Below are 15468 nucleotides of genomic sequence, written 5' to 3'. Positions count from 1 at the left end.
TGCTGTCAGGGACTGGTTTTATGAAAGAAAAAAATAGACAGACATCACCTGTGGCTGAAAGTCAGTGGGAGCTGAATGCAGTACCTGTTTCTAGGGATTTCCTTATGGGCAGGAGCTGGGCTTTGACCAGGCCTGTGTGGCTGCTTGTCTCTCCTGATAGATCCTCTGCTGTCACATCCCTCTCTTAGAACTGTAGAAATGGCAAACACGGGAGTTTATTTGCAAGCACCACAGAAGGGCTTGAATTACTCTGTTTTCTTGATTCCCAGTTCTGACTCATGATCCCAAATTGTCCCAATCTATCTAATCAATGTCCACTAGACATAGCAACACACGCTGGTGTTGCAGGCAATATTTCCTACTGTGGCTCATAGACCTCATGCAGATCCTCACAAATATCATAGAGCAAAAAAGTGGTTTGAGGCAGAAATACCTAACTCTTGGGATTTGTGGGTCTCCTGCACAGGTGATTGGCTTCCCTGAAATCCCACCAAAACCTCCTGCCCAGCAAGCTCCAGGGCTCCAAACAAGCAGGCAGCAGCCATCTGCCTCCTCCTCCAGCTACAGCTGCGGCGCGGGCCCGGCACAGCCGGCACCTCCGAGGGACGTGGCCCGGCGGACACCCCCAAGCAGGCCAGCACCTCCTGCTCCCAAACCCCCCATCTCTCAGGTATGGAGTCCTGACGCTGTCCTGCAGATGCTGTTTGTTGGGAGGTTTGTTCTGAGGGAGGCTGGTGAAGCCCCTCACCCTGGGGGGTGTAGGAGTTACCGTGTTCACCAGCGCGTGCTCCGTCTCACCACAGGACAGTTCCTGGTGGTTCTCCTTGCTTTGCAGTGTGGCTGAGGGTCTCTGTGCTGGACCCTATCACACACAATTACTTAATTCAGGTTCCCCAATACCTGTGACCTGAACCTGAAGTTTGGATCACAGAGCAGTATCCATGGTCATAGAAAGAGTTTTTAGCTGCAAGTCACAGAGATCATTTGTCAGGAATGAAAGGACTGTACAAATTTTCCCCTAAGCAAGCATAGCCCTAAGCAGGCATAGTTCCTCTTACCATGTGAATCATACAATCATAGAGTTGGAAGGAACCTTAAAGATTGCCTAGTTCCACCCCCTCTGCTGTGGGCAGGGACACCTCCCACTAGAGCAGGTTGCTCAGAGCTCCATCCAGCAAGCCCTTCTGAGATTACCAGTCAGTGGTTCAGTACTGAGTGAAGGATCTCCATTCCTTGGGATGATCCCTCAGGTATCTTGCATTTGGACTAAAGCCTTGTGAGCCTCAGACAAATTTTGATGTGGAGCAGGAATGGGACCTTGAGTCTGTTTCGTAGAAAACATTAGTCTTAACCCAAACTGACCCCATCCTATGTGAGCATCCTATCCATGAGGTTATTTTGGGGATTCTTTTGCTTTGCTCTAAACTTACTACAGATCACAAATTCTTATGCAAAAGATGGTAAATCACTCAGAGACTTAAGCCCATTTTGCCAAAATATTAGGTTGAGACCATCAAAAAAGCAAAGGGCCTGGTTACAGCAGGTAGCAGGAGGTTGGCTCCCAGGCAGTCTCTCTCTGAAGGATATAGAGGAAAACAAACCCTTGAGGGATTCCTATAGAGGAAAATTTTAGCAAGTGGGATTTGTGTCCAGCTCCATTGTTCCTGTGAACAGCCGGCACTTCAGCAGGAAAGAAAACTAAAACAAAAGCAGGAAGCTGACTGTTGTCAATAAGGAATAGGTATCCTTCCCAGCTGGTTGTTGACAAGTTCTCCACAGTCTCCATTGTGTGCCTTCCCCAGTGCATCCAGTCTCTTTGTCTCAGTCAGCCCAACTAGATGGAACAATTTTCATAAAATTTCCAAAAGAAACTTTGCTGTTTCTGGGTTGATGGAGAGCTACAATATGGAAAAGGTACAGGGGAAATAATTAATGTCACTGTTTGCTGTGTCAGTGTCCTTCCTAGACATTTGCAGCAGCTGCCAGATTTGCTCTCTTGCTATTCCTATAGGATTTCTTCAGACTTGGCAGTCAGTGGAATTTAGTCTGCCTTGTCCTTCCTGGAGTCACAGGGCAAGATCCTTGGAGAGTAATAGATCCACAAGCCATCAAGCACTGCATTTATGCGTAGTCTGAGGGGACTGCAGGGTTTTTGGGTGCCCTCCAAGTCGTGAGTGCAGCTGTGTTTGTTAAATCAACACCTGTAAGCCAGCACTTAGCACGGAGCCTGAGCAACAACAGGCATTCAGCTCTCGTGGGGGTAACTCCTCCCCAGGGGCATACTTTTCACTGAAATTCATTAGATGAATGGAAAATATAATGCTCCAAGTATTCTATTAGGGACAGCTGTGTGCACAAACAAATAAAAATTGCTTGTGGGTCTGCATGTATTTGTGTGGGCACATGTTTATAAACATACAGTGTTTACAGGCATTGTATACAGTGAGTGTACCTGTGTGAAACTTGCTTCCAGCCTGAAATGCATCAGTAATGTGGCTATTTAAAAGGCTCTGGAACATAGCTTCTCTATTACTTGCAAAATTCAGGGCTTAAAACCCCTGGATCCTTCTTTAATAGCCAGAATATGATGCGCTTTCTGGCCACAGCTCCATCTGGGAAGCAGGGCAAGCTGGGAACCCTGTTACCCTGTTTGGCTGTCCTTGGCTGAAGGCGGCTGTCCTTGGCTGAAGGCAGCTGCCCAGCAGCCTAAGGTCATCCTGTGTTCATGAAAATTGACAGGTGAAAAACTCTTACACAGTGAAAACCACTAAATCACCTGTGTAATACAACATGCCATAATGGCAGCTGCCTGCACTCCCTTCTGGAGTCAGAGAGGGAGAGGGAGGTCTTCATAGGCATGGGTTTACCTGTGTCCCTCAGCCCTCTGTCTCAGGCAGGGATGCTAAAGGCTCAGCTGTGATGAGGACTCCTGCCCACTCTGTAAGGCATCTCCTGTTTTTCATCATGCAGCCATAGATTGTAATAACCCTGGGGTTAACTCCAAACCAGAGATCTTGGGGTGGGCAGCTCCATACCCAGCCTGCTCAGACCTGCAAAATAAGAAAGAAGCCCAGGAGGTCCAAAGGACCTCTGTCCATACCCAAAAGTTCACACCATGTAAAGTGAATACAAATATCATCTCTGTTTATAGGCTGGGCATCTGTTGAAGCTGAGAATTCAAAACTATATCTTTCTTGCATAGGATATTTCGAGGCCCCGGCCACCCCAAAGGGCTTTGCCAGCTGATCCTGTCCCATCCAGATCCAGAGCCTGGCAGGGGAACAGCCCTGCTGTCCCACTGCCCCCTGCACACACCAGAACTCCGGGACGGTTCCAGCCGGGGGCAGAGGTAGGTACTGAGTGTGGTGGTGGGAGGGGGGCAGAGCAATGGGGGGATCAAAGGTGTGTGTGACCCAGAACCATTAGTGAAGAGCAGAAAAACATGAAGATTCACACAAGACTTGAAGATCCCAGTAAAGAACAAAAATTCCTTCCAGCCTCTCTAGCCATGGCTAAGGAGATGCTTTCTCTGCAAGGAGTGTTTCCCAAAATTGTCCTTAATAAGGGGAGTTAATAAGGGACTTTTAGACACTGAGTTCAGTGCCCTGCACACTGCACCACTTAACACAAAACACCTCCACTCCACACAGCACAGTTCTATTGCCTCCAGCCTCCAACATACTGGAGGCCAGCTGTGAAAAATGGAGAAAACTGCACGAATTTCATTGTGCTTTTGGTGGGAGAGTTTCCTGTGTAGGTGATGCTTTTAGGGTGTGGATGCACGTGAATGCAGGCTGCCCCTGGCTGGCAGTATCATCAGCTCCAGGAGGGGGCAAGGGCAGTGCTTGCTCTTCCATCACTGCTCACTCCTCTCTCTTTTCCCTTTCTCCATCTCACCCAGAATACTGGCGTCTGGATGGCTGGAGCAGCAAACAGCTGGAAAGTGGGACAGCCAGGCTCCCGTGGGCACTCCTGAAGCAATCTGTTCTGGCTGGTTCTGGCCTTCACAGGGCACTGGATGGCCTTCATCACCCAAAACCACGCTCCCTGCCACAGTGTCTCCGTTCCTCTCCTCTTGCCTCCCGTTTCCTCTGTGACTCACCAAGCTGCAGTCAGGTGTGGCAGAAGTGCCCCAGGTACATGCCAAGCTGAGCTGGACCCTCTCTGCTGACAGCCTTTTCCGTGTAGGGATGACTTGTTTGTACGGTATTTAAACATTGTTGTGCAATATCCAACGCAGGGATGAGGTGAGGGGGGGTTTCACGTGTTTTTAATCAGTTATTGAAGTGCTACCAGGGAGAACAAGCTGTGAGTGCTGGTGCTGGCCCTGATGGGCTTTTATGTGAGCCCCAGTCCTGTTGGCTTCCTCAGCCCCTCCATGCAGCTGCAGGAGCATACGTTGGTGCTATTAAGAACCCGCTGCCTCCTGGGAGAGCAGAAGGCAGCTGGTGGTAACTTTCTTCAGTTTATTTTCAGTTTACAGTGTGTGGCAAGTGGGGCCACAACAGGGAGCAAACCAGGGAAATATAATTTGTGGGCCACTGTGGGTTTTGGCTTTAGTAGAGTGGATTGACTATTTTCCCTATATAACCATCTTCAGCAAGAGCATTGCAACCTGCCTGTCCTCCAGCACTTGCTTGTCTTCCCTCGGTGCTGTAAAACCTGAAAGCATCCCCAGCATGGCCCATGAGCTCTCATCCATGTCACTAGGACACACTTAAGGTACGACAGGGAGACTGGCCAAGAGACAGAACAAAAGGCCAGAAGGAAGCTCAGCAAAGGGCAGTGCTGAGACCTCCTCTCCAGCATGCGGTACCGCCATCAACAGACACTTTTGCACATCTCAGACTTCAGTCTGTGCTGAGCAGTAACTCAGCATGGGCTGTCTAATCCCCAAACCACTGAGAAACCTACCTTAAAAATGCCCAGTGGAGAAACAGCAGAAATATTAACACAACACATGGTGCTTTTGTATGACAGCTCTTTTACTCCAGGTTTTTTCCTCCAGGCCATGGATGGAGAGAGCTGTCTGTGTGCACTTTAAGCAGCTGATGGTTCTGACCCTGAGGATTCTCCCTTATGAATTTGTTTTTTTTTCTTCTCCTAATAGTTTGGACTTCTGTATGGTTGTTTTTTTTTTTTCTCAGGATTTTAAATTAAGACCTTTTGTTATGCCAGATATTTTTTTTTTCCTTGAAATGATTCCCTAGGAGAACACAGGGAAATCTGGAGCTGTGGTTACAACAGCTCTGTTGTGTCTGATTTATTATGGAAAAATCCTCAAACAGCGTGACTGCTGCTCCACATGTGAGAAACTGTATTATTGGCATAAAGAAAAAGAGTCTTGTCTGATGGTTCTCTTTCCCTAAGATATACTTACTAAAAAAAAACTCAACCAGAGAAATTCCAAGTACTCATTAAATTTGTAGTTATATGTAGTAGTGTATCTGTAAGGACTTAAACCACACTAGTTTTCACAACTTTACTACCTCTTTCTCCACAAGGAAACAGTTCACAGGGTTGAATTTCTCGCTGATTATTCCTTATCTCACTAATTTTAGACCTTTTCTTACCTTTTATGTGCCTGGAAAACAAACCAACCTAAAAAAACTCCTTTCTGAATCAGGGTCTAGCAAGTGAAAGATAACAGTTTTCTGATCTTTGTATGTCTTTTTCTATAGTTGGGATATATTACATATAAAAACGTATATTCAAAGAACCCCCAAAATTTGTTGTTCCTTGGGGTGCAGCCAGTGTGGCTGTGGATGTCATGGCATGTTTTGGTGCTCACAGGTGGAGCAGGACTGTACATACACTGTAGTAGTAGATTCAATCACAAGAACTTGATCTTTTCTCTGAGCCCTCACTGAGGCCACAGCAGCACACTTCTGCTCCAACCCCTGATCTTCAGCAAATGGCCACTCGAAATCACTAAAATTATTTTCACTGCATTTCATGTGAGCATGGGATCAAGGTTTTAAAAAATGCCCCTGGACACACAGTGCTCAGAGAACAACTGGACGTGCCCAAACTCCAATGGAAAACTTTATTGCTGGAATATCATAAAAATCTCCAGAAGGCAGTTTTAAGTAAGTCCTTATAAATTTTCAGATGTGTGCAAGTTGCATGAATGAGAACAGGGGAACTGCAGGAGGATGGTAAAACCTGGTTTTTTTGAAAGATAATGTTACTTGGGAGAACATATATTAAAATACATCTCACTTTTTCCTGTGTCCACCATATTAATGGTCTATTAATGGTTTACAATAATGCTCTCTATGCATCTATGCAAATACTTGAATGCAAGTCATTGTGCCTTTTGCCTGGTTTTAATAAATTTGTTGGTTGTCATTAACAAATGCTCCTTCCACTGTGTGCTATTTCATTACCTCGGTTCAAATCTTCATTTTCTATGTGGCATTTCTCCAGAGATGGCAGGATTGCTGGAGGAATGGCTTTTATGATATACAGTTCTAGGCAGTGAGTTGAGTCCCATTTACAGTCATTTTCTAAAATAAAATGCGTGAAGCATTACACTGATTAGGATGCTGAAACCAAAGCTCGAGTGAGTGACCTGGATTACTGTCTACCACCAAAGGAGGTCGCTGCTGTTTTACTCTGCTCCTGATGCTCTTTCTGTTGTTCCTCAGCCTGTTTATCCTTTAGGGCTACACCAGTAAGATGAGAGAAATCATTAAAAACTTTCAGATCCACCTGCAAGTGTTATATTTTTTTTTAGAAAAAAACCCTTTATTTTCCTTTCCACATTCCAAAAAAATAGTACTGAAATGTTATTAAAATAAGAGATTGTATAGTCCTCTCTCCTGCAACCCCCAGTTGCATTTGCTCAGTGATGCTCAGACCCAGGTATAACCAGGTGAGCATCTCAGGCAGCATCAGTGTGTGCTGTGGTCCAGGGATAACCCAGGCAGAGCTGCCTCTGGACCGGCTCAGGCTTTGTTGCTCCCTGTTTGGGATTTGCTGCCAGCAAATGAACTCCAGCCTCCCCAGAAGACCCAGCAGTGAGATGGGAAAACCTTTCAACTGCAGTAATACCTTCCTTTTTCACTTTTCAGCTAAAAATGTTATTTCTCCCATTCCTTCATCCTGACCAATGATACCAAATCCAAGGGTGTTTCCAAGATGAGCCGTGAGCAAAAGGCCAAGTGCACTGTACTGGGAGAGATGGAGAGAGGTGAGCGGGACTGCTCTGGGATAAACTGCATCCCTGCAGCTCTGCAGAGCATCACCCTCTTATACCTGTTCAGCTTTTAACATGCAGCTCATACCTCTTTCTAAACAGCAACAAAAAAGCTTTGGGGCTTAAATGATAGCAAGGACAGGGGCTGAAAGAGTTGGGGGGCTCGCAAAGGTCAAGATATTTCCTAAGGAAAAAAATACTTAACATTTAGAGCCACTTTGTCTATCAGACTGAAAAGATTATCACAAGCAGTCTTGGGGACAATGGCAGTGTTTCTCCTGACATGGAGTTTATCCTGACAGAGCTCCCCAGCCTGAGAAGAGGCTGCCCCTTGTTCAGGTGAGGTCTGGATCAGGCCCAGAAACTTCACCAACCACATCAACATGGCCTGGGCACCGTGGCTGCTAAGGAAAAAGAAAACCCCAAACAACCAAAACTCCCATAAAAATAATTAACACTGTGCTGCAGGGAAACTCCTGGATCTCACAGAAAAACAAAAGTTGAAAAAGATTTCCCTGCTACAGTCCAAAAGCACTTCATGGTTTGGGTCCAGCCACTGAGCCTGAGCCAGTGCCTATTCCAAAAATTGCCAAGTTTTGCCCATATTCACCAATATTCTTGTCCCATTATTTGCAGAGCAACTGACCAAATATGGATGAGCAGAGTCTGAATAGCAGGAGTGCACTGTTCAGGTCTTGTCTCTCATCTCCACTTGATGTGTATTTTACTGGTGTGTATTTTAGAGTTCATGCCAGTGCCTAGAAAGGAAAAACAGAAAAAAGATAAAACCCACAAATCAATGACTCAATCAAGCTCTGGAAATAAAGACATCAATGGCCACCCAGGGGAAGGAGTTCAAGAGTAAACATTAGCCCTGCCAAGAATAAGAGATGGGAAGGGGCCTTGGAGAGGAGCTTTGTCCCAGGACTATCATATTTCAAGAGGATTTTTGTTTTCAGTGGCCGCATGTATTAAGGCACAGCGAGGATTAAACATACCCCTTGCTGCCACACCGTGACTGAGATCCCATCCAAAAACCTGGAGAAAGTCTTTTAAACTGCTCAGTGACAGCTGGAATATTGGTCAACCCATTCACCCACCCTCCAGTCCCTCACACATAACGTGCTAGGTGAATGAATACCTTGGGTTTATCCTCTGGGGCGATGCTGGAGTTGTCCACCTCTATCAGGATGTTCTTGTCATCTCTGGTGACCGGCACTTGCTCTTCATTCTGGAGGACTTGTGGTAGATTCCCTAAACTGACATCCAGGTCTTTGAAGGCATGGAGTAAAAACACCCCCAGAATGATGGTGAGGAAGCCACAAACTGTCCCGATGATGTCGACGACGGTCATGGCGACCCACTCCTTAAAGAGGATGATGGAAGTCGTGATGACGATGGTGGTGAACAGCACGTAGTAGATGGGAAACACCAAAGAGGTGTTGAAAATGTCCAGGGACTTGTTGAGGTAGTTAATTTGTGTAGTGATGGCTGCCACCAGCGTGATGACCAGGATCCATGTCAGTGGGTGCTGCAGCACAGGCCGGCCGGCAAAGAAGCCCTTGATGGCAATTCCCAAGCCCTTGACCGAGGACACGGAGAAGGCACCAATAACGGAGCAGATGGTGAGGTAGACGAGGATGTTGCTCTGGCCATAACGGGGTGCCAGGTAGAAGATCAGGAGGAAGCAGAGTGCCAAGAGGATCGCAGCATAAGCGAGGAAACCTGGAAGAGGGAGAGGAGAATTCAAAACTGAGCAGCAAGAACAGGGAGCGGTAGGCACTGCCAAGCCCCAAGCCCTCCTGCATACCCGGCTCTTTCAGCTTGGAAGTCATTTCATCCAGAGTGGTGACCTCCTCGTCCTCTGGAGCATGTATCACCATCACAGTGCTGCCCACCAGGCTCAGCATGCAGCCCAGCTTTCCCAGCAGGTTGAGCCGTTCTCCAAGCAAATATGAAGACAGGATGGCACTGCACAGGACAGAATAATGTCAGCTGGTGCTTTACAGTCCTTTAAAGAAAGAGCAGCTAAAATAAAGTTAAGAATACTTTCATGTGATACAAGGACACAAATTTGGTGTAAATTAGTTGGATTCCGGTGTGTTAATACACAGTCACATTGTATCTACTGAGCTGAACCTGCAGAGGTGCAGGTGTGATCTGTAGATCACAGCTCTTGAGTCAGCAATGTGCAAAAATGCTGTATGCATTAACACATCCTCAGAAATATTTTCAGGGCCTACAGAATCACTCATGAGCTGCTGAGCATTTTGGAGCTTTTAGTGCTCAAGGAAGTTACTTCAAGGACCAGTGCAACACAGAAAAAAACCTGAACCTCACAACAAAAGTCACATTAATTTTAACTAAATCGGCAGAACTATTAAGCTTCAAAGGAATCTGGAAGGTGCGGGGCTTACAGATATATCTACAAAAATATCTAGTTGTTGTCCATAAAAATTTGGGACAAGACACCAGGAGCAGTCCCAACTCTCAGTCTGCTTATGCATTTCACAATAACAGTCTTTCTATAAAACCTTCAGTACTCAGTCATGTATTTTGGTAGGAATCTCCTTTCTAAAAATAAAGAAATAAAATATGGTTTCAGCCCTTTTGTCAACAGCCAGAAGTATAAAACCCTACAACATAAGAATGCCCTAAAAGCCTAGATAATAAAAGGCAAATGAGAGGCAGTTTGAAAACAAGTCTGATATTTTTGACCCATTTAGATTTTTAGTACTGTTGACTACGAGATCAAACCAAAACAAACAAACAAACCAAAACAACCTTGAATTGGATGAAGACTTGGAATAAGGAAGGAAGTAATATGATATTTGCAATAGTTTAACCTGCAGTGCATGTGGCTGCTATCCTCATGCAGCACTCTAAGAAGGGCAGTCTACTTAATTCAATGGTTCCCAAATGATACCCCCAAAGGACAACAATAGTTAAAAGTGGTTTTTTAGAAAACACTGAAACATTTTTTTCCTCTAGGCAGAATAAATCATATTAGCATCACTTCAAATTCCTTCTATCTTTACAAGACAAACAGGCGAACAAAAAAAAAAGGCAAATTGCAAACTATAGACACAAAATCACCTTATGAGCACGCTCAGAGCCCCCAGAGGCGTGACAATAGTTGCAGGAGCAAAGGCATAGGCAGCAAAGTTGGCAGCTTCCCCTCCACCCACTAAACAAACACAAGAAAAATAAATACCAGTGAGTTACAGTGTACATTTTATGTTTTCTCTTGTGGGTTTGCAAACCAGTAAGGAATCAGTTTGAGAGTGGGTTTTATGATGGGTGTTCCATGCTGCTGCTACACAGGGGCAAACAGTGGGTGAAAATCTCTCTATAACAAATGAACACAAGCAGAGAGGCACCCCTGGAGCCCTGCACCCACACAAGGGAGGGCTTGGCCATGTCAGGGGTGACCCATGAGAACTCACCAAACCCTCCTGCCCAGCCAGGCTGTGTCTGGGGGTTAATGAGGGAGAGGGGCAGCTGTGGGAGCCCCAGTGCTGGGAGGCTCCTCCTCACCCCCCCAGTGTGTCCTTGGGGCTGTGGTGCCCTCTCTGGCTGAGCTGTCCTTGTCCCCAAGCAGTGAGGGCTGTGTGCTTGCTCACAGGAGCTGCAAGGGCAGGGCAAAGTGGGGGCACCTTGAGCTGCTGCTGCCGCAGTGAGAGCCGGAGAAGAGGGCTCTGAAAAACCCTCCTGTGAAATCCACTGCTCTCTCTGCAACTTTGAGTCCAGTTTGAGGAGCTATTTAAGACTGCAGCACAAAAGAATGGTTTTAAGGCTTGCTCTAAGGGAAAGCAAGCCTTGTTCAAGAAAGGAGCTGCTACCAACACCTCTGTTATCTCCCTGTGCCACAGCAGGAACCTTTCCCGGAGCCCCAGACACACACAGGAGCTGTTTGCCCTGTGCCTGGTACACAGGCAGACCTGCCAGCTGCCTTATTAAAACCTGGCTTTTCATGCTTTTGATCAGGTAAAACTGAGCTAGCAAGTCCTACCAGCCCTGCAGGGGGATGGAGAGGGAGATCCTGCACAGCTCACTGCCTCTCCTCTCCTTGAGGATCCTCTGCTGACGATGGGGGAACTCAACAGAGAACAGGCTTTAAGCCATGAGACAGCTTGTTCCACATCTTATTCACAGAGACAGACCCTGTAAAAGCTTCAAAGCAGGGAGAGAGCTTCTACTTACTGGTTATCAAGCCAGCCCACCAGAGCCAGTCCTTTAGGTAGCCATGCCCTCCATCTCCTGGGGAAGAAAAGCACATGGGTATGCAAGAATTAACAACCATGTTCATCACAGCAAGAGATGAGAAATGTCCCTTTGGAGAGGGATAAATTGTAAGGTGAAGGCTCTCTGTGTCCTGTCCCAGAAGCTATCTGCTCCTTTTGTACACTGCTGTGTACAATGACTGTATTACAGGGCCTCAGCATGAACTGCCAGCAAACCTGATGTTAACTTTATGTGGAAGAGCCATGATGTGACTGAGCATTTCTGATGAAAAATAATTCCTGGCACTGAAACAACTAAATGAAAAAAAAAGGGATGTAAATAAGGAAGAATGGACATACCATGTTGGGAACTAATCCAGCTCTGTCCTAACCCACAAGCTGTTAGACATAAGGAGCTTAAGCCTGCTGACATTGTGAACCCTGATTTTGCTGGGTCAGAGAGAGCTCACATTTTTGATAAATCTGACTCAACTGGAGCTGTCAGTAACAGCAGTGTTTGACCTGCCTTGGAGAAAAGTGATGTGCTCAAATGGAAGGGGTGACACCCTGGGTCTGAGAGATTAAAGGGTGAGACAGGACAAGGGGAAATGAAGAGCTGAACAGGAAGACTTTAGGATACAGGGACAAATCTTTTGCTAGAATTCAGCCTCTTCTGGTTCCTCAAAAAGTTCACAAATGCTGAAGTTCAAATGTTATCCTTTGGTATTCCTTAGAAATTGCTGGTTTATTTGTTTTGGGATTTTTCTTTTTTTTTTTTTTTTGCTTGTTTGTGTTTTTTCTCAAGAACTCTTGTCAGCTGCAGTTTTCTGTCATTAATCTAATTCCTCATTAAACATTCTGAAAAATAGGGAGGGGTTTGCTCTTGTTTCACTCACTTGGCTCTGTTGTGGGAAGAGTTCATGGAAGGAAGGAGGAGAGAGACATCTTCTACAGTTGAAGCAACTGATATTTCTTGTATAAATATAATGCCAAACCTATCTGTGTCCAGCAGCTGCATGTGGCCAGACTAAGGGCAGAGGATGGAGACTCGAGAGTGGTCTGTGGCTCAGGTGCTGTTGGTAGCTTTGCTGTTTGACTCTGGACAGTCACTTCATCCTTCCATGCCTCTGTGTCCCCATATGGGGACACAGTAAAATGGGGACGGTGATATTTACTCCCTCTGAAAAATTATTTAAGAATTGTTCCCAGGTCAGGCCTTGGAAGCAGTAGTATTTTAATTATCACTGCTTTGTTTTGTAGTTATGCAAGTAGGTCAGCTGCCAGGTAGGACTTACACTGCTGCTAGAACACGTTTGCAATGCTGATGGGACGTGTCCAATTCCACAGTGCAATTCTGCTGTAGGCAGTGCTCCTGCACCACTGCCCACCTATAAACACACGCTTCACCCTAAGAGCCTGGTGCCAGAGGAAAGTTATCTACAGGTTGTTGAGCAACATACTTCAGAAGGAACCCTTCTGAAACCACAAGCAGAGCTCACACACAGCACTGGCGTGCAGTCCTGCATTCATAAATGGCTTTTGCTAATTAAAGTACATGGGGCCACGTCCTTGTCTCAGTACACGTGCCTAGTGCATCAATAAGAGCAAGAGTGGGGTCACAGTGCTGTGCTGGTCTGTGTCAGGGTGATGACTTGCAGCTTTGTGCAAAGGGGCCCATTTCAAAGAGCTTCCAGCACTCTGTTTCCTCCTGGCCTCACTCCTTCCCATGTAAGAGCTGTGATGGACGTGTACAGTTCTTTTGGTGGGGGCACATCTCATTGCACAGGGCACTTCACTTGCTATTTGCTCTGCCAGGCAGGGGAATGCTGCTTTTAGCTGAGCTATTCCAGTGCAGGGCTCTGTAATTTAGCTCGTTTCCAATTAGCTCCTCAGCTCCTACACAGCACTGCTGTCTCAGTCTCACACACAAAAATGCATCCACAAAAGGCCAAATTTACATTGCTGACTGTACCCAGAGGTGTCCCCTTGCCTTATGAGTGCTGGAGTTTGGATGATGTACGTGGTTCCTGGAAGAACCTTCTCCCTCCTGCCCCCCCCCAAACCCTTACCTGCCCTGGTGCCTCCCTTCTCCACCAGCCGTAGCAGCCCCTTCTTCTTGAGGATGACACTGCTTCCAATGAGGAAGCTGGAGAAGACAGCCAAACCCAGGCCAATGTAGAATCCATAATTGCTTTCCAGTTGAGTTATCCAGAAACTATCCGAAGTCCCGTTGTCCTGGGCAGAGTCAGCTGGGTCGGCATCGCTGATCACTTGGCACACAACCCGGCGGGAAAGGCACGAAAGGGTGATCAGAGACCCTGTGAGACCACCGTGGAGACAAACCAGCAAATTACTGACATGACTATCAAGAGTGTCTCTATTGCCCTTGGACTCCCTCAGATGTCCCCCTGAACAGCCACCCATGCTGCCACCCTAACAGCACATACCCACCAGCTCTCAAAAACTCAGGACACCTCTTTATTCACATGTGGAAATGGTAAGGTGAGTGACAGATTTATGGCCTGCAGTTCAACCATCTCTTGGACACTGAACGTGTTGATCAGTCTACACACTGAACTGGAAGGCCACAAAGACCTCTCTAATAATGTAATTTGAACTTACAAATATATATGCCAGAGTATCTCCACCAAACTCAGATGTTATAGGGTTGAACTATGCGTCAGCAACACTCAACCTTGTTGATTCAAAGGCCTTGGTGCAGTCCAGCCAACTAATCTTTACCTCTGCAGCTTATAACTTCAGGTTTAATGTGGAGTGATGCCAGCACTTTGTAACTGAGCATCTGTTCCAGCTCTGTGTACTGAACTGTGTTATAAGACAACAACAGGTTAGTCTCAGACCAAAGTTTCATCTCTAGATTGCCCCTGCTTTTTAATGGTTTTATTCTACCTATTTGTAGAGTGCCTGAGTGCTCCTAAAGCAAACCTGGTCCTGCCAGTGTGGAATGACTGAGAGCAGTCACGGTTTTCTGCTGTTAACACCAAGAGCACTACAGCCCTGCCTCTCTGGCCAAGGTGTGTTGCTGTGTGTGGGTGGGAAAATTGCTGAATTTCTTTCACCCCGACACTCCTACCACACCCAGCACATCTTTCTATTGCAATCTTCACTCCGAGTGTAGTAAAGACAGCACGACTGTGACTGTGGGGAAAGGAGCAGCCAGGTGGAGTGTCACAAAAGTCCCTTTGTAGTAAAATACTTCAATTTTCTGCCTGAACTCGTGTAGGAAATATGGAGCAAGTATTTGTGTGTATAGGCAGGAGCATGTAATGGCTAAACTGCTCCCAGCACTACCAGCAACCTGGGCATGGGTCCCACGTTTTTCCTGAACCAGGAGACTGGCTTAGATTTTCTGCAGCTGCAAGCCCTGGCCCTAGCACACATAGCTGAGGTTTTGGATCTGAACTGGAAATAAACTTTTTTCCAAAGGAAAAAATTCCAGTGACTTTCTAGAAGAATTTCCAAAGGTTCTCTAATAGAAAAACCTCTTTGATCATGGAAGTAAGTTTCTTGGGAGATACGGGGGGAATTTGCCTCCCCGTCTGGGTGAAAACCTCCACAACGGGCACAAGTGTAAGGCAGCAGATGGGGTGATCATCGACTGGATTAGTTAATCTTTAAAGGACCAAACCCCCAAGTCCCACACAAGTTCTCTGTGTGCTGTGAGGCTGGCAGAGCGCGGTGCTGGCTGCCAGCAGCGCAGGCTCCGTGGCTCAAGTTTTCCCATTCCTGTACAGACCTCAAGAAACGCAAAAGAAACCCCAAATCCAGAAAAAAAACAAACAGAGCAGACAGAGGACAGCCCCAAAGCCGGGGTGGGGGTGGTTGTTGGGGGTAAGGCCGGGGGGTGCCGCGGGCTTCAGCCCCTTCCCGGACCTCTCCCGCCCTCCCCCCGGGCCGGTCCCGCTCCCCCCGGGGCTGCACCCACCGTTGCTGCAGCTGCTGTTCGTCTCCAGCGGCTCCATCGCCTCCGTGCTCCGGGCGCTCAGCGCATCCCGAGGGCAGAGCCGGGCTGGGCAGGGCTGG

At 46.8% G+C, this 15468-nt stretch overlaps 2 protein-coding genes across 2 annotated transcripts in view; one reads left to right on the top strand and one right to left on the bottom strand.

Annotated features, from left to right (window-relative positions):
- The window catches only part of ADAM19 (ADAM metallopeptidase domain 19), a 23571-nt gene extending 17182 nt beyond the window's left edge, over nucleotides 1–6389 (top strand). The window contains exons 19-21 of the mRNA XM_029960168.1: nucleotides 467–670; nucleotides 3203–3349; nucleotides 3902–6389. Of these exons, the coding sequence (XP_029816028.1) occupies nucleotides 467–670; nucleotides 3203–3349; nucleotides 3902–3976 (426 nt within the window). The 3' untranslated portion in view covers nucleotides 3977–6389. The remainder of the gene's footprint in view (nucleotides 1–466; nucleotides 671–3202; nucleotides 3350–3901) is intronic.
- On the bottom strand, nucleotides 5464–15468 carry NIPAL4 (NIPA like domain containing 4). Its single transcript, XM_018073652.3, has 7 exons — nucleotides 15371–15468; nucleotides 13494–13742; nucleotides 11405–11461; nucleotides 10298–10388; nucleotides 9012–9172; nucleotides 8343–8926; nucleotides 5464–7959 (listed from the first exon to the last, which is right to left on the bottom strand). The coding sequence occupies exons 1-7, from the start codon at nucleotides 15405–15407 to the stop codon at nucleotides 7948–7950; spliced, it is 1191 nt and encodes a 396-aa protein (XP_017929141.1). The 5' UTR covers nucleotides 15408–15468; the 3' UTR covers nucleotides 5464–7947.

The sequence above is a fragment of the Manacus vitellinus genome, unplaced genomic scaffold, assembly GCF_001715985.3.
Source record: "Manacus vitellinus isolate BGI_N305 unplaced genomic scaffold, ASM171598v3 scaffold_25_pilon, whole genome shotgun sequence".
Lineage (NCBI taxonomy): Eukaryota > Metazoa > Chordata > Aves > Passeriformes > Pipridae > Manacus > Manacus vitellinus.
This window is presented reverse-complemented; position numbering and strand designations above follow the sequence as displayed.

Coding starts and splice junctions, on each gene's coding strand:
- NIPAL4 (XM_018073652.3), bottom strand. CDS start 15,407: ATGGAGCCGCTGGAGACGAACAGCAGCTGCAGCAACG. Junction 13,743..15,370: donor GAACAGCAGCTGCAGCAACG/GTGGGTGCAGCC, acceptor GTGGTCTCACAG/GGTCTCTGATCACCCTTTCG. Junction 10,389..11,404: donor GTGGGCTGGCTTGATAACCA/GTAAGTAGAAGC, acceptor GTGTTTGTTTAG/TGGGTGGAGGGGAAGCTGCC.